Source organism: Eumetopias jubatus, unplaced genomic scaffold (assembly GCF_037043125.1).
Source record: "Eumetopias jubatus isolate StellerSeaLion01/CBP00866 unplaced genomic scaffold, mEumJub1_p1.0 scaffold_7, whole genome shotgun sequence".
Classification (NCBI taxonomy): domain Eukaryota; kingdom Metazoa; phylum Chordata; class Mammalia; order Carnivora; family Otariidae; genus Eumetopias; species Eumetopias jubatus.
This window is the reverse complement of record NW_028274813.1, coordinates 143547534-143574532: the sequence shown is the minus strand read 5'-3', so window position 1 is coordinate 143574532 and position 26999 is coordinate 143547534. Positions and strand designations below refer to the sequence as shown.

The 26999-nt window shown below is 39.3% G+C and overlaps 1 protein-coding gene across 3 annotated transcripts in view; it reads left to right on the top strand.

Moving 5' to 3' along the window:
• Nucleotides 1–26999, top strand: part of GABRB3 (gamma-aminobutyric acid type A receptor subunit beta3) — a 468239-nt gene that overhangs the window by 162128 nt on the left and 279112 nt on the right. Inside the window, exons 1-3 of one of the 3 annotated variants that reach the window (XM_028087275.1) lie at nt 20806–20885; nt 21747–21838; nt 22060–22127. In XM_028087275.1, the coding sequence (XP_027943076.1) occupies nt 20806–20885; nt 21747–21838; nt 22060–22127 (240 nt within the window). Of the gene's footprint in view, nt 1–20805; nt 20886–21537; nt 21618–21746; nt 21839–22059; nt 22128–26999 lie in introns of those variants that run through there. The other 2 variants (XM_028087274.2, XM_088025217.1) reach the window with 2 other exon arrangements.

The window sequence follows — 26999 nt, the reverse complement described above, 5'->3', positions numbered from 1 at the left end:
TATTATTGTATTGTCAATGTGTTTCTTTGCTTTTGTTATTAATTGGCTTATATAATTGGCTGCTCCCATGTTAGGGGCATAGATATTTACAATTGTTAGATCTTCTTGTTGGATAGACCCTTTAAGTAGGATACAGTGTCCTTCTTCATCTCTTATTACAGTCTCTGTTTTAAATTCTAATTTGTCTGATAGAAGGATTGCGACCCCAGCATTCTTTTGGTATCCATTAGCATGGTAAATGGTTTTCCACCCCCTCATTTTCAACCTGGCGGTGTCCTTGGGTCTAAAATAAGTCTCTTGCAGACAGCATATTGAACGGTCTTGTTTTTTAATCCAATTTGATAGCCTGTGTCTTTTGATTGGGGCATTTAGCCTATTTATATTCAGGGTAACTATTGAAAGGTATGAATTTGGTGCCATTGTATTTCCTGTAAGGTGACTGTTACTGTATATTGTCTGTGTTCCTTTCTGATCTATGCTGCTTATAGGCTCTCTCTTTGCTTAGAGGACTCCTTTCAATATTTCTTGGAGGGCTGGTTTCGTTGTTGCAATTTCCTTTAGTTTTTGTTTATCCTGGAAGCTTTTTATCTCTCCTTCTATTGTCAATGACAGCCTAGCTGGATGTAGTAGTTTGGCTGCATATTTTTCTCGTTTAGTGCTCTGAAGACATCTTGCCTGTCCTTTCTTGCCTGCCAGATCTCTGTGGATAGGTCTCTTGCCAGTCTAATATTTCTACCGTTTTAAGTTACATATCTCTTCTTCCGAGCTGTTTCAGGGTTTTCTGTTTGTCTCTGAAACTCGTAATTTTTACTATTAGTTGTTGGGGTGTTGACCTATTATTATTGATTTTGAGAGGGGTTCTCTGTGTCTCCTGGATTTTGATGCCTTTTTCCTTCCTCACATTAGGGAAGTTCTCTGCTATTATTTGCTCCAATATAATTTCTGTCCCTGTCTCTCTTTCTTCTTCTTCTGGGATCCCAATTATTCTAATGTTGTTTCGTCTTATCGTATCGCTTATCTCTCGAATTCTGCCGTCGTGATCCGGTAGTTGTTTTTCTCTTTTTCTCAGCCTATTTATTTTCCATCATTTGGTCTTCTATATCGCTGATTCTCTCTTCTGCCTCATTTATCCTAGCAGTTAGTGCCCCCATTTTTTATTGCACCTCATTAATAGCCTTTTTGATTTCGACTTTGTTAGATTTTAGTTCTTTTATTTCTCCAGAAAGGGTTTTTCTAATAACCTCCACGCTTTTTTCAAGCCCAGCTGGTATCTTTAAAGTCATGATTGTGAACTCTAGGTCTGACATTGTAATAATGTCCGTATTGAGTAGGTCCCTGGCTGACGGTACTATCTCTTTTTCTTTTTGCTGAGGTAATTTTTTTCGTCTTGTCATTTTGTCCAGAGGAGAATAGATGAATGAGATAACAAAATGGTAACAGGTTAACAACGTCCCCAGGAAATATTCTGTGTACAATTCAGAAAAGACCTGAAAAGAGGGGAAAAGAAAGGGAAAGAAAGAAAAAAGAAAGAGAACAAAAAAAGATAAAAACAAAAACAGAACAACACAATAAAAGCAGAACATGATCAAATATGATCAGGCTAGTGCATAGATCAGTGCCACACACTAGATTTTGGGCGTATTTTTGTTTGTTAGAAAAAAGTGCCTCCTAAACTTTTAAAGGAAGAAAGACGTATATGTACAAATAAGGGTTGATACAATGAAGGGATGGAAGATGACTGTAAAAATGAAAAGTATAAAAGATTTTATAAACGGAATTGATAAGATAAGAAGTTGTTTGAAAAAACAAAGAAGAAGATTAAAAAAAAAAGAAAAAAGGGAGAGAATGTCATCAGGTAGGCGACTAGAACAAAGCCATACACTAGTGATTTAGGGTATATTTTGATCTGTTAGAAGAAACTGTATCTCAAAATTTTAAAGAGACAACAACTTATATATATATTCCAAAATTAAGGGTACCTACTATGAAGGGATAAAGTATGACTCTATAAATTAAAAATTAAAAAAAATTAAAGGGATTGATAATATGTTGGTTGAAAAAGGGAAAAAGAAAAATTAAAAAAAACAGTTAAAATAGTAACTTTGATGAACTCATGAATCATGGTAAAAAAAAGCCATGAATTCCATATGCAGTATTCCCCTAGCGCTGGAGTTCTCCCATTCTCCTTGATCGGTAAACTTGTTCTTGGCTTGCTGGCTGTTCGCGCTGATCTCCTGGGGGAGGGGCCTGTTGCCGTGGTTTCGAAATGTCTTTGCCGGAGGCTGAATTGCCCCACCCTTGTCCGGTTCCGGCTAGGCAAGCTGCTCGGGTTTGCTCTCAGGAGCTTTTGTTCCCTGCAAGCTCTTGGTATAGCCTTGGATGACCAGGGCAAAAATGGTGGCTCCCAATCTCCACCCAGAGGAGCTGAGAACTCGGGGCCCCTCTCCTCAGTGCGCCCCCAGAGAAAAGCAGCCACTCCCGTCCCCCTGGTCTCCAGCAGCACTCCGTGCTCACCCGGCCTGTGACCAAGCGTCTCTATCCCTGGTACCCGACCCCGTGCGGAGTCTCCAAACCCAGCAGATCCCTGCGGTGTGCTCCCGCACCGCTCCTCCCGGGGGAGGAAGGGGAGCCTCCCTGCCTCCGCCACCTGCTCGGTCCCCGCTGGAAGAGCAGCAGCCCAAGTGGGCCGGGGATCACAGTTTATGGCAACCCTGAGGCGAGAGCCCGCGCCTCAGCTCCGTCTCCATGGCCGGCCCCCCGCTCCAACACCTGGGAGTTCCGCCACACCCAGGCACCCCTGGTCTCTCTGCGACCCCAAGGGTCCCGAGACCACACCATCCCGGGAGTAATCCATCCCCCGCTTAGCCACTGGAGCGACGTTCCTCAGTGGAGCTGACCTCTCAAGGGTCCGATTTTGTGCTCCGCGGCTCTATCACTTGTCAGAAGCGCCGGCGGAGGCCCCTCCCCCACCGTCCATCCTCCCAATATCGCCTTGGATTCACTTCTCCGCACGTCCTACCTTCCAGTAAGTGGTCGCTTCTCTGTTCAGAGAGTTGTTGCTACTCTCCTCTTCCATCTCCTCTTGAGTTCGTAGGTGTTCAGAATGGTTTGATCCCTATTCAGCTGAATTCCTGAAACCAGATGAAATCCAAGTCTCCTATTCCTCTGCCATCTTGCTCCAGCCCTAGGCTTCCAATATTTTCAATTAAAAAATATATTGGTAAGCTTAGAACTGGGAAGGAATGTGTGGAGTCAGTGGATGAATGGATTGGATTGACTGCTAATGGGTACAGGGCTTTCTACAGATGGAGGAAAATGTTCTAAAAAAAGATTGTGGTGTTGGTTGCAAAACACTTTGAAAGCAAAATTAAAAGTAGAATAAAAGCATAAAGAATAACATAGAAAAAGCAGGAGGTAGACATTTTTAGAATATAAAGCATTTTTACAAAAATTAGCATAGGACAATCCATAATCGTTTGCAATGTAATAAGAAAAAGAAAATGTTTGTCCTTGTTTGAGGGTACAAGCAAATATAAATGACCAGTAAATATGAAAAGATGCTTAATTTTATAAGTAAACAGGTAATCGCAAATTATTACCACACTAATATTTCATTTTATAAAATGGCAAAAATGTAAGTCTTGTATTACAGAGAATTGGTGAGTATATAGATCAAAGAGAATTTTATTTCCTGCTGTTGTGATTGTAAGTTGATAAAGTCGATCTGGGAAATAATCTGTCAGTATTTAGTAAATGTGAAGATGCACATATCCTTGGATATGACACACTATATGTGTTTGCTTATATAAATTCACCAAAGCTACAATTATTAATAGTGATGAATCTAAAAAATCATAATCATAAGGGCTAAAAGCAAGTTACACAGAATATGAGGTTTAAAAACAATTTAGTTCTCTAGAGCACATCCCTATACACATTACTATGTCAAGTATAGAAGTCCTTTGTATAAGGAGAATATGTTTTTCTCTCTTCCATTTACCTCTTTCTCTTTGATGTTATTAATCATTTAACTAGCATATTGTCCTTAAATCTTCAGCTGATAAGCTGAAGCTAAATTTAACGAGGGTATTTTTTGTGATTCTATGAACTCCTCCAACTGATAGGAGCACAAATGAACTGTGGGATAGGTGTCATGTTTGCTATCTTGGTACTTTGCTGGTTGAATTCAGCTGATCTAGCTGAATAGTTTATATCTCTTTCCTCCCTCACTGACTCATGGCTTTTCCTGGCAGATAAGTGACTGTCTTTAGTAGCAGGTATAAGAGATCTTGAATTCTGCTTAAATGATCCATCTGTTAAATCTAGTTTAAGATCTTTCTAGTTGGCTACGATACCTCTGATAAAAGGTTTCAGGGCCACAAGAACAACAATAGACTGTATTATATATTTACTAAAAAATATTTTGTGTTATCACTGGTGATTTTTTTTTTGTCTCTATCTCTTCAGTTAACAAAAAATGGCAGCAGGTTACCTTTGTGCTTATTGTCACATTTTTCTCCTCTTCCCATTGGAGTTTAAGGAACTACTACTCCAGTTAAAACAAAAAATTAAATAGCATTTCTGATTGGGATTTTACCATAGATGTAAATGTACTTAGTAGGATATATAAACCTATTTTGCTAGTAAATTTATTATGTATTTAATTGACTAAATACATAGTGAATATTTTGTGGATAAATGTTCCTACTATTGATGAAATCATTTGCTACTTTGAGATTACTAGATCTGGCCTGAGAGTAATGACAATTTAATTTTCAATTGTGATTTTCCTAAAATCAAAATCACCTCAAGAATTCTTCTGGCAATAATGATGTAAATGTGAGTAGGCTCCCACCATAAACAACTAGGAAAGCTGAAGAAAATATATGAAGCAGCTATGTTTACATACTGAACAACAGGGAGTGCAGTACTTTGACCCCTTAGAGAAGGGAAACAGAGGCCCTATAACTGAACTAGCTTTTTGCCTTGAGATTTTATGGAACACAAAGTAGTGAGAGAAAACTCAAACAGGATATTACAGATTCACTGGGTTGAGAGGAGAGAGAGCAGAAGTCTGAGATACTGTAGCAACTTATACTTGCAAAATATAGAATAGTGAAGAAGGATGTTGTACAAAAAGAGAGCTCCAGACTTATGGGTCCTCTTGCCTCTGTTGGTGAGTACTAAGCTGTGCATCATAGGGTAAGTATCCACAATGCTAAGCAGAAAATAAGCAAAGACCTACAAGCTATATGATTTTCAGATGTTACACAGGACTGGGAGATATTCTAGTTCTGATCAGCCAGAGTGGAAAGTCATTATTAAATGCCTGGGACATTCAATAGATATTCCATAAAGATAATACTTTAGTAGTGTGTCCAAACTAGCCTTAAATTAAATATTACCTTAGACCTGCTCTAAAAAAAGCTTTTAAACTACCTTGAAAAGATCAAACAGATCAGCAAGTAACTCACTGCAAGGAAAGAGTCCAACACTCTTTAAAAGAAGATAACAAAATCCAGCACAGAACAACATAGAATTCAAAATGTGTAGTACAAACAAGAATTATTAGCATACTAAGAATTGGAAAAAAAGTGACATATAACTAGAAAAAAAGCAATTTATTAAAAATAGTCTCAATGAGAGATGATTAAATAAGCAGGTACAAAATTTTTAAGAGCTTTCTATCAAATACCTCAAGAGTTTAAAGGAGAAGTGAACACAATGATGGCAATGATAGAATATATAAAAACAGAAATAAATGGAATTCTTAAAGCTTAAATAAAATTTCTAAAATGATTGTGTCTCTGGACATGACTAAAGGCAGATTAGGCACTGCAGAAGAAAAGATACAAGAACTTGAAGACATAACAACACAAATTATCCAAACTAAAGCTTAATGGAAAAACAGAAAAAAAAAAGTGATTTAGTGACATATGAGACTGCATCAAAGTGTTCAGCATATGTGTAATTGGATTTCCAGAGGGAGAAGGAATAATATTTTAAAAAATACTAGCCAAAAATTATCCAAATTAGATGAAAGCTATAAATACACAAATCCAAGAAGCTGTGACTACCCAAGAAGAATAAACAAAATGAAAAGCACACTTATGAATATCATAATAAATTTGTTAATAAATATCTGAAACTAATGATGTACTATATGTTGGCTAATTGAATTTTAAAAAAATGCTAATAAGCATTGAGAGAAGAAAAAATCTTAAGAGTAAACAAAGGGTGTGTATAAAGATATTATGTACATGAGACCAGTAATAAGTAATTTTATTAATTTCTTATCATAAATATATAAGCCAAAATAACAATAGAATACTATATTTAACTGTTAAAAATTTTGTAAACTTTGAATTTTATAACTAAGTAATCTTATGAAAATGTAGAAAAAATACAGATTTTCTGACAACCAAAAGCTATGAGAATTTGTCACTAGCAGACATGCACTAAAGAATGCTAGTGTAAGCTCTTTAGATACAAAGAAAATGATATCAGATAGAAACTTGGTTCTGGAGAGGGGAGGAGTAGGAGAACTAAATTTCCTCTGGTCCCAGAAATTCAGCTAAATAGTTATCAAACCAATCTGAACACCTACAAACTCAACAGGAGATTGAAGAAAAAAATAGCAGCAATCCTATGAACAGAAAAGCGACCACTTTCCGGAAGGTAGGACATGCAGAGAAGTGAATCTGAGGGGATATTCAAGAAGATAGACCGCGGGGAGAAGGACCCTCCATCAGCCAACTACAGGCAAGTGATAGAGCAGTGGAACAAAAAATCAGAAATTTCAGAAGTCTGCTCTGCTGTTGGACATTGCTCCAGTGTCTAAGTGGGTGTGTGTGTGTGTCGGGGGGGGAACCCTTGCTAGGACATTGTGGTCTCAGGACCCTCAGGGTCAGAGAAAGACCAGGGGTGCCTGAGTGTGGCAGAGCTCCCATGTCTCAGAGCAGGGAAGTTGGCTGCAAAGATAGAGCCAAGGAGTGGGATCTCAGGTCGGGATTGCCATAAACTGTGATCTGTGGCACAGTCGGGCCACTACTCTTCGAGCAGGGACCCAATAAGCAGCAGATCCCGGGAGACTCCCCTTCTTCCCCCAGGAAGAGTGGCATGGGAGTGTACCACAGGAATCTCCTGGGTTTAAAACTGCAAAAGGGGTCCTGTGCCAAAGATAGAAATGCTGGGGCACAGGCTAGGTAAGCATGGAGTGAGGCTGGAGACCAGGGAGACAGGAGTGATTGACTGCTTTTCTCCGAGGGCTCACTGAGCAGTGGGCCCTGAGTTCTTGGCTCCTCTGGGGAGAGACATTAGGAGGTAGCCATTTTCATTCTTGTCCTCCAAAGCTGAATGGAAAGCTTTCAGGGAACAAAAGCTACTGAGAGCAACCTGAGCAGATTACTTAGCCTGGCCCCTGGCAAGGGAGGTGCAATTCTGCCTCGGGCAAAGACATTTGAGAATACTGCAACAGGCCTCTCCTCAGAAGATCACCAAGAACATCCAGCCAAGACCAACTTTACCAATCAATGAGAACAACAAAACCAGGGAGCTAGGGGAATACAGCACATAGAATTCATGGCATTTTCCCCATGATTCTTTAGTCTTTCAAAGTTAATTTTTTTAATTTTCTTTATTTTATCTTTTTTTAAAAATTTTCTTCTTTCCTTATTCAACCAATATCTTCTCTTACCAATTCCTTTTTAAAATCTTTTCTAATTTTCATTTTTGCAGTCATATTCTATCCCTTCATTATATTTAACCTTATTTTTTGTATATATGTAATTTTTTCTTTCTTTAAAATTTGGGAATACAGTTTCTTCTAACAGACCAAAATATACCCTAACTCTAGTGTATGGCTTTGTTCTAGTCTCCCATCTGATCACATTCTCTCCTTTTTTTTTTATTTTTTCTTTCTTTTTTCAACCAACCTCTTATCTTATCAATTCTTTTTTAAAATCTTTCTTAATTTTCATCTTTACAATCATATTACATTCCTTAATCGCATTTACCTTTATTTTTGAATATATATATTTTCTTTCCTTAAAATTTTGGGAGGCAGTTTATTCTAACAGACCAAAATACACCCAAAATCAAGTGTGTGGCTCTGTTCACCAGACTGATCAATTCTTTTTTGTTCCTCCTTTCTTTTCCCTTCAGTTTCAGGTCTCTTCTGATTTGTTTAGCTTTTATTTTTCTGGGGTCCTTGTTACCATTTTAGCATTTTGTTCTCTCATTCATCTATTCTACTCTGGACAAAATGACAAAACTGAAAAACTCACCTTAAAATAAAAAAAACAAGAGGGGCGCCTGGGTGGCTCAGTCTTTAAGCATCTGCCTTTGGCTCAGGTCATGATCCCAGGGTCCTGGGATCGAGCCACACATCAGGTCCCTGTTCCGCAGGAAGCCAGCTTCTCACTCTCTCACTCCCCCTACTTGTGTTCCTCTCTCGCTGTCTCTCTGTCAAATAAATAAATAAGTAAAATCTTTAAAAAAAAAGGAACAAGAGAGTACCATCAGGAACGTACTCAATGTCGACATTAGTAAGATGTCAGAACTAGACTTCAGAAAGACAATGATAAAGATATTAGCTTGGCTTGAAAAAAGCATAGAAGATACAAGAGAATCCCTTTCTGGAGATATAAAAAAAGTTAAATCTAACCAAGTCAAAATCAAAAAGGCTATTAAAGAGGTGCAATAAAAAATGGAGGCTCTAACAGCTAGGATAAATGAGGCAGAAGAGAGAATTAGTGATACAGAAGATCAAATGATGGAGAATAAAGAAGCTGAGAAAAAGAGAGATAAACAACTACTTAACCACAAGGGGAGAATTTGAGAGATAAGTGATGCCATAAGATGAAACAATATTAGAATAATTGGGATCCCAGAAGAAGAAGAAGGATAGAGAGGGACAGAAGGTGTTTTGGAGGAAATTATAGGAGACAACTTCTCTAATTTAGGGAAGGAAACAGGCATCAAAATCCAGGAGGCACAGAGAACCCCATATCAAATTAGTAAAAATAGGTCAACACCCCGACATCTAATAGTAAAACTTACGAGTCTCAGAGACAAAGAGAAAATCCTGAAAGCATCTCAGGATAAGAGATCTGTAACCTACAATGGTAGAAACTTAGATTGGCAGCAGACCTAACCACAGAGAAATGGAGGGCAGAAAGGACTCAGGGCATTAAACAGAAAAATATGGAGCCAGGTATATTGGCTTCTCTAGGCTGTCATTGATAATAGGAGGAGAGATAAAAAGCTTCCAGGACAAACAAAAGCTAAAGGAATTTGCAAACACGAAACCAGCCCTACAAGAAATATTGAAAGGGGTCTTCTAATCAAAGAGAGAGCCTAAAAGTAACATAAACCAGAAGGGAACACAGACAATATACAGTAACAGTCACCTTACAGGCAATACAATGGCACTAAATCCATATCTTTCAATAGTTACCTTGAATTTAAATGGGCTAATTGCCCAAATCAAAAGACACAGGCTATCAGATTGGATAAAAACACAAGACCCATCGATATGCTGTCTGCAAGAGACTCATTTTAGACCCAAAGTCACCTCCAGATTGAAAGTGAGGGGGTGGAAAACCATTTACTGTGCTAATGGACAACAAAAGAAAGCTAGGGTGGCAATGCTTATATCAGAAAAATTAAATTATAGACCAAAGACTATAATAAGAGATGAAGAAGGACACTATATCCTACTTAGAGGGTCTATCCAACAGGAAGATCTAACACTTGTAAATATCTATGCCCCTAACATGGGAGCAGCCAATTATATAAGCCAATTAATAACAAAAGCAAAGAAACACATCGACAACAATACAATAATAGTGGGGGACATTAACACCCCCTGACTGAAATGGACAGATCATCTAAGCAAAAGATCAACAAGGAAATAAAGACTTTAAATGACACACTGGACCAGATGGACTTCACAGATATATTAAGAACATTCCAGTCCAAAGCAACAGATTACACATTCTTCTCTAGTGCCCATGGAACATTCTCCAGAACTGATCACATCCTAGGTCACAAATCAGGTCTCAACTGGTAACAAAAGATTGGGATCATTCCCTGCATATTTTCGGACCACAATGCTTTGCAACTAGAACTCAATCACAAGAAGAAAGTCGGAAAGAACTCAAATACATGGAGACTAAAGAGCATCCTACTAAAGAATGAATGGGTCAACCAGGAAATTAAAGAAGAATTGAAAAAAATCATGCAAACCAATGAAAATGAAAACACACCTGTTCAAAATCTTTGGGATACAGCAAAGGCAGTCCTGAGAGGAAAGTATATAGCAATACAAGCCTTTCTCAAGAAACAAGAAAGGTCTCAAATACACAACGTAAACCTACACCTAAAGGAGCTGGAAAAAGAACAGCAAATAAAGCCTAAACCCAGCAGGGGAAGAGAAATAATAAAGATCAGAGCAGAAATCAATGAAATAGAAAACAAAAGAACAGTAGAACAGATCAACGAAACTAGGAGCTGGTTCTTTGAAAGAATTAATAAGATCGATAAGGCCCTGGAAGACTTTTCAAAAAGAAAAGAGAAAGGACCCAAATAAATAAAATCATGAATGAAAGAGGAGAGATCACAACCAACATCAAAGAAATACAAACAATTATAAAAACATATTATGAGCCACTATATGCCAGCAAATTAGATAACCTGGAAGAAATGGATGCACTCGTAGAGATGTATCAATGACTGAACTGAATCAGGAAGAAATAGAAAACCCGAACAGACCCATAACTACTAAAGAAACTGAAGCAGTAGTCAAAAATCTCCCAACAAACAAGAGCCCAGGGCCAGATGGCTTCCCAGGGGAATTCTACCAAACATTTCAAGAAGAATTAATATTTATTCTTCTGAAACTGTTCCAAAAAATAAAAATGGAAGGAAAACTTCCAAACTCATTTTATGAGGCGAGCATTACCTTGATCCTAAAACCAGACAAGACCCCATCAAAAAGTAGAATTATTGAGCAATATCCCTGATGAATCTGGATGCAAAAATTCTCACCAAATACTAGCCAATAGGATCCAAAGTACTTTAAGGAATTATTCACCACGACCAAGTGGGATTTATTCCTGGCCTGAATGGTTGGTTCAACATCTGCAAATCAAACAATGTGATACAATACATTAATAAAAAAAAAAGAACAAGAACCATAGGATCCTCTCAATAGATGCAGAAAAGGCATTCAACAAAGTACAGCAGCCTTTCTTGATTAAAACTCTTCAAGGTGTAGGGATACTTTGAGGGTACCTATCTCAGTATCATAAAGGCCATCTATTTAAAACCCACAGTGAATATCATTCTCAATGGGGAAAAACTGAGTGCTTTTCCCCTAAGGTCGGGAACATGGCAAGGATGTCCTCCATCACCGCTGCTATTCAACATAGTATTAGAAGTCCTAGCCTCAGCAATCAGAAAAGAAAAAGAAATAAAAGGCATCAGGGGGTGTCTGGTTAGCTCAGTCACTGGGCATCTGTCTTTGGCTCAGGTCATGACCCCAGGGTCCTGGGATTGAGCCCCACTTCGGGCTCCTTGTTCAGTGGGAAGCCTGCTTCTCCCTTGATTTGAATTATTTTTTATTCTTTATTTTTTATTATTGTGTTATGTTAATGACCATACATACATTGATGTAGTGTTCCATGATTCACTGTTTGCATATAATACCCAGTATTTCATGCAGAACGTGCCCTCCTTAATAGCATCACCAGGCTAACCCATCTCCCCTCCCGCCTCCCCTCTAGAACCCTCAGAACCCTCTAAAACACAACCCCCCTTCTTGTGTTCCCTCTCTCGCTGTCTCTCCCCCATCAAATAAATAAATAAGTCTTAAAAAAAAAGAAATAAAAAGCATCTGAATCAGCAAAGATGAAGTCAAACTCTCACTCTTTGCAGATGACATAATACTTCATGTGGAAAACCCAAATGACTCCAAACCCAGAACTGCTAGAACTCATACAGGAATTCAGTAAAGTGGCAGGATATAAAATCAATGTACAGAAATCAGTGGCATTTCTATATACCAACAACAGACAGAAGAAAGAGAAATTACAATTTACAATGCATCCAAAACCATAAGATACCTAGGAATAAATCTAACCTAAGAGGCAAAGAATCTGTACTCAGAAAATTATAGAATACTCCTGAAAGAAATTGAGGAATACACAACGAAATGGAAAAACTTTCCATGCCCATGTATTGGAAGAAAAAAATATTGTGAAAATGTCTATGCTACCTAGAGCAATCTACACATTTAATGCAATCCCTATCAATATACCATCCACTTTTTTCAAAGAAATGGAACAAATAATCCTAAAATTTGTATGGAACCAGAAAAAACCCCGAATAGCCAGAGGAATGTTGAAAAAGAAAATCAAAGGTGGCGGCATCCCAATTCCAGACTTCCAGCTCTATTACAAAGCTGTCATCATCAAGACAGTATGGTACTGGCACAAAAACAGACACATAGATCAATGGAACAGAATAGAGAATCTAGAAATGGACCCTCAACTCTATGGTCAACTAATCTTTGACAAAGCAGGAAAGAATGTCCAATGGAAAAAAGGCAGTCTCTTCAACAAATGGTGTCGGGAATACAGGACAGCCACTTGCAAAAGAATGATACTGGACCATTTCCTTACACCACACACAAAAATAGACTCAAAATGGTTGAAAGACCTAAATGTGAGACAGGAGTCCATCAAAATCCTAAAGGAGAACAGAGGCAGCAACCTCTTTGACCTCAGCTGCAGCAACTTCTTCCTAGAAACATCGCCAAAGGCAAGGGAAGCCAGGGCAAAAATGAACTATTGGGCTTTCATCAAGATAAAAAGCTTTTGCACAGCAAAGGAAACAGTCCACAAAACCAAAAGACAACTGACAGAATTGGAGAAGATATTTGCAAATGACCTATCAGACAAAGGGCTAGTATCCAAAATTGATAAAGAACTTCTTAAACTCAACTCCCAAAGAACAAATGATCCAATCAAGAAATGGGGCAGAAGACATGAACAGACATTTTTCCAAAGACATCCCAATGGCCAACAGACACATGAAAAAGTGCTCAACATAGCTTGGCATCAGTGAAATCCAAATGAAAACCTCAATAAGATATCACCTCACACCAATCAGAATGGCTAAAATTAACAGGTCAAGAAATGACAGATGTTGGCGGGGATGTGGAGAAAGGGGAACCCTTTTACACTGTTGGTGGGAATGCAACCTGGTGCAGCCACTCTGGAAAACAGTATGGGTGTTCCTCAAAAAGTTGAAAATAGAGCTACCCTATGACCCAGCAATTGCACTACTGGGTATTTACCCCAAAGATACAAATGTAGGGATCCGACGTGGTATATGCACCCCGATGTTTATAGCAGCAATGTCCACAATAGCCAAACTGTGGAAGGAGACAAGATGCCCATCGACAGATGAATGGATAAAGAAGATGTGGTATATATATATATATATATATATATATATATATATATATATATATATCTCCACAAAATGGAATATTATGCAGCCATCAAAAGGATTGAAATCTTGACATTTGCAACAATGTGGATGGAACTGGAAGGTGTTTGCCGATCGAAATAAGTCAATCAGAGAACGACATGTATCATATGACCTCACTGATATGAGCAATTCTTAATCTCTGGAAACAAACTGAGGGTTACTGGAGTGGGGTTGGGGTGGGAGGGATGGGGTGGCTGGGTGATAGACACTGGGGAGAGTATGTGCTATGGTGAGCTCTATGAATTGTGTAAGACTGTTGAATCACAGACTTGTACCTCTGAAACAAATAATACATTATTTATGTTAAAAAAAAAAGAAGATAGCAGGAGGGCAAGAATGACAGAAGGGGAATCGGAAGGGGAGACAAACCATGAAAGACTATGGACTCTGAAAAACAAACTGAGGTTTCTAGAGGGGAGGCAGGAGGGGTGATGGGTTAGCCTGGTGATGGGTATTAAGGAGGGCACGTTCTGCATGGAGCACTGTGTCTTATACTCAAACAATGAATCATGGAACACTACATCAATGTATGTATGGTGATTTACATAACATAATAATAAAAAAAAGACAGTATGGTACTGGTGCAAAAACAGACACATAGATCAATGGAACAGAATAAAGAGCCTAGAAATGGACCCTCAACTCTATGGTCAACTAATCTTTGACAAAACAGGAATGAATGTGCAATGAAAAAAAAAAGGCAGTCTCTTCAACAAATGGTGTCGGGAATACAGGACAGCCACATGCAGAAGACTGAAACTGGACCATTTCTTACACCACACACTAAAATAGACTCAAAATGGTTGAAAGACCTAAATGTGAGACAGGAGTCCATCAACATCCTACAGGAGAACACAGGCAGCAACCTCTTCGACCTCAGCTGCAGCAACTTCTTCCTAGAAACATCGCCAAAGGTGAGGGAAGCAAGGGCAAAAATGAACTATTGGGACTTCATCAAGATAAAAAGCTTTTGCACAGCAAAGTAAACAGTCAACAAAACTGGAAGACAACTGATGGAATGAGAGAAGATATTTGCAAACGATATATCAGATAAAGGGCTAGTATCCAAAATCTATAAAGAACTTATCAAACTCAACACCTCCATTTTTTGCTTTATAATGAAATATTGAAGCAATATTAGAGAAGGCTAAGGGGAAGGGAGGGAATCCCAACATTAAGGTACTATGGTCTGCTATAATTTTAGTTGACACTATTATTGTTCTATAATCTTGTATACTTATTTTGCTACATTGTCTATCCTATTGTTTTGTTTTTTTCTGAAAGCAGAATACATCCAGTTGTAATGTTAAAGAAAAATATTCAGTGAGCCTTGTTAAAAATGGGAAGTTAGACTTTTTTTTTAAAGATTTTATTTATTTATTTGACAGAGATAGAGAGAGAGCACAAGTAGGCAGAGTGGCAGGCAGAGGGAGAGGGAGAAGCAGGCTCTCTGCTGAGCAGGGAGCCGGACGTGGGGCTCGATCCCAGGACCCCAGGATCATGACCCGAGCCGAAGGCAGCCACTTAACTGACTGAGCCACCCAGGTGCCCCAGGAAGTTAGACTTTATTCAGGACCATTGTAATAGGTATAAGGACAACTGCAATGGGATTTTATAGTAGAAGAAAGAAGTTAGGCTCAACTCTTGAATATAGTATTTGGATTTATAGCCAAAAACTAGATGGGAGTCAGATGAAATTTCAGAGTTCTGCTGAATCAACCTAATAGGATTCTTGCTGAAAAAGGCCAGGCTCAACAGATACAAACTGGGGGATGGTGGAAGATAAGGAACCTAATTAAGGATGTTCAAGAATGTTCAAATATTTAGGGTGGGAGTTTCTGGTTAATGTGACCTTGTGGAGTTCTTGCTGAAAGTAGATTTTACAAATCTTAAAAAAAGGGAGAAACAATCCCTGTGATGTGAGACTGCAACAAAGGTATTAGTGTGAACTAACAATTTTCAAGGGTAGAGAGAAAAGAAGAAAAATAAGAGGGAGATGCTAATGTCATACTTAATGGTGAAAACAAACAAACAAAACAACAACAAAACAACTGGAAAATTTTCCCATAATATTGGAATAAAGCAAGGGCATCCACTCTTACCACTTCTATTTTGCATTGTACTGGAGGTCTCGGCCAGTGCTGTAAGGCAAGAAAAAGAAATAAAAAGCATCCAGATAGGAGAGGAAGAAGTAAATCTGTCTGTAATCACAGATGACATAATTTTTTATATAACCCTGAGAAATCTACAAAAATTAATTTCTATTAAAATAATAAGTGCATTGAGCAAAGTTTTAAGGTGCAATGTCAATATATAAAAATCAATTATATTTCTATATATTAACAAAAAACAATGGGAAAATGAAGTACTAAAAATAGCATTTAGAATGGTATAAAATATGAAATACTTAGGGATAAATTTAGTGAATCCAATGAAGACCTTTGCATGGAAAACTACGAAATATTTTTGTGAAAAATTAAAGATTGTCTAAATAAATGGAGAGATAAAGGATTTTCCTAGATTGGAAGATTCAGTATTGTCAAGATGTTAGTTTTCCCTAAATTCATCTATAGATTTTATGTAACACAAATTAAAATCCCATGAGGCTTCTCTATGGAAATTAATGAAATCATTCTTAAATGTCTATAAAAATGCAAAGACCTTGTGGCACCTGGGTGGCTCAGTCAGTTGGGTGTCTGCCTTCAGCTCAGGTCATGATCCTAGGGTCCTGGGATTGAGCCCCACATCTCCCTCTCCTCCCCACTCATGCTCTTCTCTCACTAACTCTCTGTGTCTCTCAAATAAATAAATAAAATCTTTAAAAAAATGAAAAGAACTTGAGTAGTCAAAAACAATTTTGAAGAAGAAAAGTTGTATGAATTATGATACCTGATTTCAGTATTTACTTTACAGCTACCTTAATAAAAGCAATATGAAATTGGTGAAAGGATACACATATAGGTCAATGAAATAGGTAAATAAAAGAAAAATATAAAATCAATTGATTTTCAACATAAATGTAAGGGGAACTCAAAGGAGGAAGGAATAAGATTTTTAACAAATCATGCTGAAACAACTAGACATCCATATGGAACAAAAAAACTTTGACTCTTACCTATATCATCCATAAAAAAAGAGCTATAAGTATATCACAGATCTAAATATTAATAGTAACTTCTTAAAGAAAGCACGGAGAAAATCATAACTTTTGATTGGGCAAAGATTTCTTAGGTAGGATACCAAAAGTATGAACCATAAAGGAGAAGGGTTGTAAATTGAACTTCATCCAAATTAATTTCTTCTTTTCTTTGAAAAATATTATCAAAGAAGTTAATAGCAAGGCCATAGGTTGGGAGAAAATATTCACATTACATATATCTGACAAAGGACTTGTATTCAGAATATATAAAGAACTCTTACATCTAAATAAAAAAAGACAATAAAAAAAAAGACTAGGAATGCAATTTAAAAATGGGGAAAATCTTATTTATTCAAAATGAAGATATGAGTGGTTACTATGAAATAAATTATACTTGTTTATATACTTACATGTCATTAGGCAAATGCAAAATAAAATCACAGTGACATACCACTACACACCCACTAGAATGGGTGGAGAGGATATGGAAGAGCTTCAGTTCTCATGCATTACAGTTGAAATATAAAATCCTCAGTTGCTGTGGAAAATATTTTGGTAGTTCCTTATAAAGCTAAACATTAGCTTACATACAACTCAGCCATTATACCCCTAGGTATTTACCTAAGAGAAATTAAACCATATATCCATACAAAGATCTATATATGACTTTGTATTTACAGTAGTCCAAACTAGGAAGGTTCAAAAACAGATGAATGGATAAATAAGTTGTGAAATAGTCATACAATGGAGTCAAGAAAAACAGACTATGGATCTGCAATAGCATGTATAGATATCAGAAACACTGTAGTAAAAGAAAGAATCCAGATATAAAATAACATAAACTGCATAGCTCCACTTATGTGAAATGCTAGGCAAAAAAAAAAAAAAAAAAAAAAAAAATCTGTAATGATAGAACTTAGGTTAGTGCTTGTCTAGAATGCCTGGGAACGACATGTAGGTTTAAGGATTGAGAGGGAATTTAGGGGGTGATGAGAATGTATACTGGTTTATACATTTGCCAAGACTCAGCTAACTATAGATTTAACAGTTTACTTCATATGTTATACCTCCAATTGATAGCATTATTTTTAAAGAGCTTTAAAATATACTGTCAGAAGCTTTGATGCTGTTTAAAAAACCAAGTTGATTCTCTACAAATAAAAGACAACTAAGACTGAACAAGAGGCAGTTTGGTGAAAGGCATTTGGGTCAGCCAGGTAAAGTGATCATGTGATGCTCTTCACTTATCTTCTTCCCTTCTTTCTTCCTTCCTCAAGGACCCCAAAATATTATTCTAGCCTGTTTAAAACCACTTCCTATGAAACAATGGAATTCCTGTCTTTTATCTTCTGACATGAAAATTTACCCATTGTGGGACCCCATATCCTTTTTCTCCTTCAGTAAAAAATAAGTTAAAATGAAAAGTGAATCAATAATTTCCTGCTGGTTTGGCTAATATATTAGCACCATCTAGTAAAGATATGGAACTATTCTTGGTTTCAGGAATCCTGGCAAGAAGAATCACAGGATGGAGGTACCTGGAGTTCAGTGTTCATCCAACCCTCCAAAATGGCTATGTGAGAGGGAGCTGATACGGGAGGGTGGGTCCAGGGGCTGCATGCCTAGCCTTTGTTGCTCATATAAGTGCAAGCTGGGCAACAACCATGATGAGTCTTGTCACTCATGTACATTAATTATACCTGTATATACTCACCACAATGTTTCTCTTTGATTTTGCTTTCATATTTAAAAAAAACTGCATTTTAGATGTTATTTTTAATAATTTGCCAATTGGTTGATGACTTAATCTGGATTCTCCAGAAAATATATCCTGAGGCAAAATTTAAGTGCTACAGTTTTACTAGAGTGTGCAATACCGATGAAAACAAGAATGAAGGACAAGTGGATTGGGGCATGGAAGAAGAGAGAACACATAGGAGCTACTGCTGCATCTTAGGACATTTCTTAGGGGGCAATAAAGGGAAAATTATCTATCTACCTGGCTTCCACCTCTCATTCACCAAAATTCCACCCCATGGATGGCTAGCTCTCCTGCAACTTCAGATTGCACATATGTAAGTACTGAGAAGGTAGCATCTTGGATCTCATTGTCAACTGAGAAACTTAAAAGTGGGAGGTGAGAGACAAGGAATGTGGACATGAAGTGAGGGATGTGAGTTTGTTCTCATGCAAAGCTGATCAGAGCTCTTGTGGAATTGCATGCTAAAACAGCAACTGGGATGAAAAATAAGGTCAAGAATCTCAGACACAGGGGCGCCTGGGTAGCTCAGTCATTAAGCATCTGCCTTCAGCTCAGGTCATGATCCCAGGGTCCTGGGAGGAAGCCTGATTTTCCCTCTCCCACTGCCCCTGTTTGTGTTCCTGCTCTATCTCTCTCTCCCTGTCAAATAAATAAAAAAAAAATCTTAAAAAAAAAGAATCTCAGACACTGGTTAAAGCTAAGACTGAAGTAGTACACAGTTGGATAATAATTACATTTGTAATGTGGTTTTGCAAGTTTTAGAACATATAAAATAGTAGAAAGGGGGATAATACTTATTATATTACCAGCTTTACTCATTTTATTCTCATTGTTTACTTTCTATAGCTGTGATCCCCAGCAGGGCATTTCTCTAAAAGAGGTATATAAAAATAGGAGAAATAGACTGAACCATGAATGTGGAGGGGAAGGTATGATAACATAGAAATCATTTTCCTTATAATTCCATTGCACATTAACAGGACACAAAACACAAAGTAATTGTGAACAGACTTTTCCAGAAAACAATTAGGGAGCTATATTTATCTCTTAACCTATCTTAATGTCAACTTTTCAGGTTCTGTGATCAAATTTTCATAAAGGGCATCCACAGAATGCTGAAGGATTAGAATCATCTGAAATACATTTCATAAAAGAGCTTTTTAATTTTCAAGGAAATAGTTATTTGTTGCCACTAATTTACTTTAATAAATGACTTGCTCTGAAAAAAAAAGACAATGATATTTAAGATTAATGCACAGAAACATGCCAACTTGAGAATAAAGGTCTAGACTTAGGTATTTACCTACATAAAGTCTCAACAATAGAAAAGAAAACCTTAATCTTTTTTTAAAAGATTTTATTTATTTGTGTGAGAGAGAGAGAGCAGTGGGAGGAGCAGAGGGAGAAGGACAAGCAGACTTTGCACGGAGTGGGTAGCACCGTGTGGGGCTCAATCTCAGGCCCCTGAGACCATGACCTGAGCAGAAACCAAGAGTTGGATGCTTAACCAACTGAGCTACCCAGGCACCCCCAAAAGCTTAATCTTTATAGAAAAAAGTAAGTCAATACAGAAAGGCAGTTATCTACTAATTAATTAAGTCCTGGAGTGGCCCAAGAAAGTCTATCAAGCACAAAAGTGAACTTGATTTGTAGGTTTTGATGGTTGACCACAAGTAGAATTGTGTAACCATGTTTCTCAATATTAGAAGTCTGAGGCACAGGGAAACTTTATTGGAGACTATTCACAAAAGAAAGATATGCAACCTGTGGTCATGGGTGAACAGACACCCCTTAGGCACACTGTGGTGACACACAGGGCAGGGTGGTCTGTGCTGTACATCGGTCTGTTTCTTAGCCAAAGTATCATTGGTTTTCTGAGAACCAAAGGATTGAAGCCTATCCTAGGGAAAAGGAGTTTCCTGGCTTTATAAGAACCACGGACAGCTCCACGCTGCACCAGAAAAAGCAAGTTATTTTCCCAACCCTGGAATGACAGTCCAGGGTCTCCAGGTCTGATTTAGACTCCAGCTTACTGATAAGGTGCTCATAATCAGGCCTCTCTTTACCATTCATTATAAGTGTATTTATGTGAGCAGGGAGGGCCTAGTGCTCGTATGAAATGTTCGGGGGTGAGACTGAAAGGAATAGTTTAATGAGCCGATTTTTTAAAATGGTCTTACAGTACATAAATAATTAATCGGGCCGCCATGCGAGGGGCTGGATGATGGGTCAGGCGGGAAAGCCCGTGGGTGGGGGCAGGGGCGGGGATCCCCGCGTCGCTGTTTGAATGCTCAGTGGCTGTGTGGGAGAGCGGATCCCACCCAGATTAGGTCGGAGGAGCAACGCCATGTGCTCCAGGCTCCCGGCTCTCTTGCTGCCCATCTGGCTCTCCTGGACCCTGGGGACTCAAGGCTCTGAGCCCCGCAGGTGAGGTGGGGGCTTCCTCCCGACCCGCAGCCTCTATCCGGACGCTGCAGCGCGCAGTCCCGTGGGCACAGGCACTGTACTTCACCCACTGGCTTTCGGCCTGTGTCACAGCTGGGCTGGGGTCGTAGAGGGGGTCGGGCCCAGGAAAGGGGCGGGGGGAAGCCGATAGCGTTTCCCTCACCGCCTCTGCCCGTGTCACCGTCGGTACCCTCCTTCGCCCGGTCGCAGGGAGCTCGGCGGAGCTGGTTTCGCGGCCGACCCCGGCCCTGCTGCGTGCCGCGCAGCCGCGGCTCCAGCTTGCTGTTCCCCGCCGGGCTCCAGGTCCCGCTCCGCAGCCGCGGGGGCGGGAAGAAGCGCAGAGGGCCGGGGCCACCGGCCGCGGAGAGTGCGGGGGAGGCCAGGGTGAGCAGCGCAGCCGGCTCCGCCTCCGGCTCGCCTTGCCTCCTCCCCTTCCCTCCGCTACCCAGCCCGCGGCTCCTCCTCTCCCCGGGCCCGCTCCTCCCCCTCCTCCCCTCCCCCTCCCCCTCCGCCCTCCTCCGCTCGGGGCCAGCGCGGCGGCGGCGGCGGCGGCGGCAGCAGCAGGAGCAGCCCCGGCTGCGGGTCGCGACGGCGGCGGGGCGCCCCCTCCCCCGTGCCGGGGCGCGGCGGAGGGATGTGGGGCTTTGCGGGAGGAAGGCTTTTCGGCATTTTCTCGGCCCCAGTGCTGGTGGCGGTGGTGTGCTGCGCCCAGAGGTAGGGTCGCGGGTGGGTTGACGGGAAGAGGGCCGGGCGGCGGGCAGGGCGCGCGGGTGTGCGCGCCGGGCGCTGGCGGGTGAGCCACCGCCTGACCCTGTTATCTGTACCCCTTGTGCCCTCCCCCAGCGTGAACGATCCCGGGAACATGTCCTTTGTGAAGGAGACGGTGGACAAGCTTTTGAAAGGCTACGACATTCGCCTAAGACCCGACTTCGGGGGTAAGTGGGGTGTGCGCGGCCGCTGCGGGAAGCGCTACCCACCGCGCTGGCGGCCTGGGTGGAGGAGGGAAGAGGAGGGTGCTTAAGCCGAGCTGCGGCGGAGTAGGGGGGTGGAGGGCATTTCCCTTGCTCCCACTCCTCGGGTAGGCACCCCCATCCTCAGAGCCACCCGCACCCCGTGCCCGAGCTTGGCTGATCAGTGTGTCGTGCTCTTCCCGCAGGTCCCCCGGTCTGCGTGGGGATGAACATCGACATCGCCAGCATAGACATGGTTTCCGAAGTCAACATGGTGAGTGCTGGCCCTCCCCAGGGCTGTCCCCGAGCCCCTGCCCCACTGTCTGGGCCCACAGGACTGGGCCAGAGGCCTTCTCTGACGGGGCCGAGCTTCCCCGGCCCGCAGAGGGAGCGGCTCTCCGGGAGCCAGCCCCCAGCTCTTGCGGCTCCCTCCACCCGCCCGGTGTGCGCGGGGGGCGTCGGGGCGTCGTTGGCATCGGTGCTGTGAGGTGGGCGCACCCTTCCTGCGGAAGGAAAGGGTCCTGGGCCGGCCTAGCGCTCGGCTTTCGCCGCAGCCCTCGTGTTCCCAGCTCCTCCAGCGGTTTGTCACCTGGTCCTGAGGCTTCCCAAGTGCCGTCTCGCCTCCTTAGCAACAGGCGCTGAGGAGCCGGGGAAGAGAGGCGAGTTGTGGGGGTGGCTCGTATTCTAGGTAAGAGGTACTTACGGTTTCCTTTGTTGTCTTTTGGAAAGAGATGTTGGCAGCTGAAGAGGACCAGGGGCAGTGGTCTGTGTATTCTAGGGTGTCTCCGGTCAGTTTCCTCGGTCTCAGTGGCTTCTCTAAGGTCAAGCTCTTTGGTAGTGAATCCCGGAACCCCGCTCCGCCAGTCGCTGTCGGAGGTGCTGACGGAGTTCTGGCAGCTCTGAGAACTGGAGGGCTTGGGCCGCAGGCCGGCTCTCGGAAGGAGCCGCTCTGCCAGGACAGTAGAAGGCTAGTGGGCCCAGTGTCACTTAGAGCTATGTTCATGCTGTCGTGATTCAATATTGAAACCTGTGGAAAGTGGAGGTTCCTGTCCCGAGGTGCGAAGTGGGTACCATAGGCTTTTTTGCTTTAGGACAACAGGGAATAAGAAGAAAAATAACCCCTTTCATTTGTTAATTGAGCTGAAATATCCTGGGATTTGGAAACAGACTTAATTTTCTGTTGAGTGGCACTTTAGAAATTGTAAGAATGAACATTTGGAAACAATATTTTTTGGGAAAAACCATTTGGTGACTTTTTTTTTCCAACATAACATTGAGAATATAGTAAGGCATGGTTTCAGATAGACCCAATAGGTTTCTCAAGTCTGGTGTATGTCAGAATCACCTGGGCAAACTTGTTTTAAATGCATACTTCCAGGTTCCTCACTCCAAGAGATTCTGATCCATCCGTGGAGTGGAATCTTGGGGTCTCTGCATTTAAAACTAGTGCTTCACACTTTTTTGAAGCAAGTATTTTGTGGACAGTATTTTGAGAAACATCACAATTAATTATAGAAATAGGTACATTTACAAATAAATTAAAACTATTATTTTAAATAGACTGTTTAGCAAGATATATTTAAAATATATACTACTGTGGATTTTGTAGGAAGATATCTTTGACCACACAAAATTAATTTCATCAAATTTTCACTCAATCTAAAGTTTTAAAATTATAATACATGATTTTAAAGTCATGTACTTTCCTTTCAGTATATCACCTTGGACATTTTTGTACAAGGCATTATAATAATAAAAGTGTTAGAAAGAAACACAGAAGGAATATTACATACATAACATTCAAAATTAACATTACATATGTTTTACTTTTTTTATAATATTGTAAAAATAATCCTGTCCAAACGGTATGCTTTATGATCTTAAGGGAACAAGTTGACATAATCTGTGATTTTCTTAATTGAGAATTTCACATTCGCTAGAGAGAATTCTTTATAGAAGATTATTGCATATTTATTAGTGGATTATTATATAAAAAATCTGTATATTGGATGTCAAATGAAATACAAGATACATTGATGTGGTCCTTTAAGAACTCTATACAATATTAAAACAACCAGGTAAATAAGGAGAATGCGTTCTTGTACAGCATTGCACATTTTCTTTGAGTTAATTTTTAAGAATAGTTATCCAGTTGTCATCATGCTGATACTTGGTACCTTTGAAAACCTCAGCAATAGTTGCCTAATTCATGCACTGTGAATTGAAGTGTCCCAATTTTCTCTGGACCCAAATAATAGAAAGACAAATTGAAGATACAAGCCATTATACCGAATAATCTTTTAGTTTATATCCCAAAGCCAATAATTATGCATAACATAATGATAGTATACTATTTTTTTGCATTCCCATAATGGTAATTTTTGTGGCTCTCTAAACATATATTCATTGTAAACAAATTTAAGAATTGATAGGATTGGAGATTGAAAGCCATTGGACAGATGGGACTGCCTCACATTTGAAATATCTTCAACAAGTGGATTGAGTAAAATTTTATGCCAAAAAAGTATGATTTCCCTTCACATATTTATTCACAACTATAGTTATGATATTTGACCTATTTTTTTAAAGATTTATTTATTTATTTGAGAGAAAGAGCCTGCACTTGCACACATGCATGGGGAGGGGCAGAAGGAGAGGCGAGAGAGAATCCCAAGCAGACTCTGCTGCTAGCACAGGAGCTGATGTGGGGCTCAATCCCATGACTCTGAGATCAGGAACTGAGCTGAAACCAAGTGTGTGATACCTAACCTGACTACACCACCCAGGCTCCCCTTGACCTATTATTAAAGACACTTTGAATAGCAGTGGTTAAGCATCATTTTGGAGGTCATATTTCATAAGGAAAGAACAGAGAAATGCAAGCATAAGATTAGAACCATCCTTCAATCATGTTGCTTAAAAATAATAAATTCCATTTATGAACTTCCTTAATTACCTTACTGGTCACACGAAACTAAGTTTTGTGAAGGAATGAAACTAAATAAGAAATGGTCTTGCTTTAAGAGTATTGTAGCTATTAGGGTTGTAACAAATGGTTGTTAACAAAAAGTAGGATGTAGTCAGTTCCATTAGAGGAACAAAAGAAAGGAGCACACAGAGGAGAGAGAAGGAAGGAGGGGGTGGGGGCTGATACTGGGAAGAGGGAGAGACATTATTTCTGACATGGAAGGTTTCATGTGTAAGTGGCATAGATGGAGAAGGGTGTTGTGGGTTAGGGAAGAAAATGGCAAAGGTATGGATGTATAGATAAGCAGGATAGGAGATTATGAAGGGGAGATCAAAAGGTGAAATTGGAAAAGTAGTACAAACCCTGTTCACTTAGGTTCTTCTCTGCCATGCCAATTTCAGATGCTAATTGTCAAGAAATAAGGAGCCCCATAAATGTTTTAAGCATGTGACTGAAATGATTTGAGATGTGGTTTCAGATGAATCTTTTGGCTAAAATGTAAATTTAGATAGAGGCATGAGGATGTTGCTGTAGAAGCAAAACTTACAAAAAATTAAGGATAAATGATCATGGAAGTTTCATTCCTTGAAATCTTCTTCTTGGGTTTTCATAGATATATTTTTGAAAACATTTATTTAGTGAAATAAAAACTTACCATTGTTTCAAATAAGAATATGTAAAGCATTTGTATCTCAAGGTGGAGCAGATATGTGCATGTTCATGAACTTTTGGGGGTGATTATAAAGAATAACATACACTGCATAATAGTAATATTGGTACTTTTCTCTTTAGTTGGAAAGCACAATCTTTATCTACTGAGAGTGCCTACAGATGATACCTCCAAAGATCACCTCTGTCCTCAAATAAATAACTAAATATATTTTTATATATGCATGGGTACATCATCATGCTTTTTGGTATTTTGTAGAGGCAGTCTGAGAATGAAATCGAGTATTTCAATATTTAACATTGTTTTGCTATAACTTGTGTCATGGAGAATAGAGACATTCTACATTTCCATTTTTCCTAATCTAATTCTTCTTTTCATGCACCTTTTTAATAATTAGCTGACTCGACAGCAGTCAAATGAAAACCATTTTGTCTTATATAACTTCCATTGTTTCTCTTAGCTTTTGTTTTAAAATTTCATATAATATTTTAAGGTTACGCATGGTTAATTATTTAGATTTAGTTTATATATTTAAGTGACATTGTATATGTGAAAGAACACTGTTGACTGAAAATTTTTATATACATTTGTTATAATTCTGATGCTTAAGCATTGGTCCTCATGTATAAAAGCATGTGTTGAATGTTTAGATGGGGAGATGAATAAATGGAGGAAAATTATTGAAAGTGTAGGAAACATAAAGAAATATTAAAGATGTAAAACAATTAGAAAATTTTATTTTTAAAACAGTATTTTACTCAGAGAATGAAGTAGTTCTATAAATCTTAAAAATAAATTTAAAAATGAAAACGATAAATTTCTCATGTTTTTTTTAATTTGATTAGAATAAGCCATTGTTTGATTTATTAATTCAGAGAAGAAACTATACATACTTAATTTTTACTTAATTAACTTTAAAGTATTGAGGGTAGAAAACTAGATTCAAATGCTAGTAGTATTAATAGTAATTTCTATGATTTATCTTGTACTTTGTTATTATTTTATACTTAGTCCATTAAAATTAACTCAATCCTAATGAAAATGTAGCTACAGGATTATTTTTTTCTGATAGCATCCATGTAAATCATAAATTGTCTTTTTTTTGGTCTTGAGTTCCTTTTAGGTAATATATTATAATGTGTATCTTTAATTGTTATGAGGTGTATATTCATCCATTATTCTAGTTCTACTCTATTCCTTCTTCATTTGTTGCATTTTCTTATTATAAAATCCACTTTTTAAAAAAATGTCTAGATGCAAAATAAGTATTGCACATAACAGTTTTGGCACATCACAAGAAGGAGCTTTGGAGCTGTATCACTGTAAAATGGATACAGTTTCACTCGTTTACAAAACCATGCATACACACATGTACAGACATTTGCACTATCACTTTGTCTTTCCTTTCTTCAGAAAGAGTAGGAAAAAGGAGAAGGTCATCTTGGCTAGAGTGAGCTGGGATCCGAGGTCTGGAGAATTCAGCTTTTAGGCATTTTTGATCAAGTTTA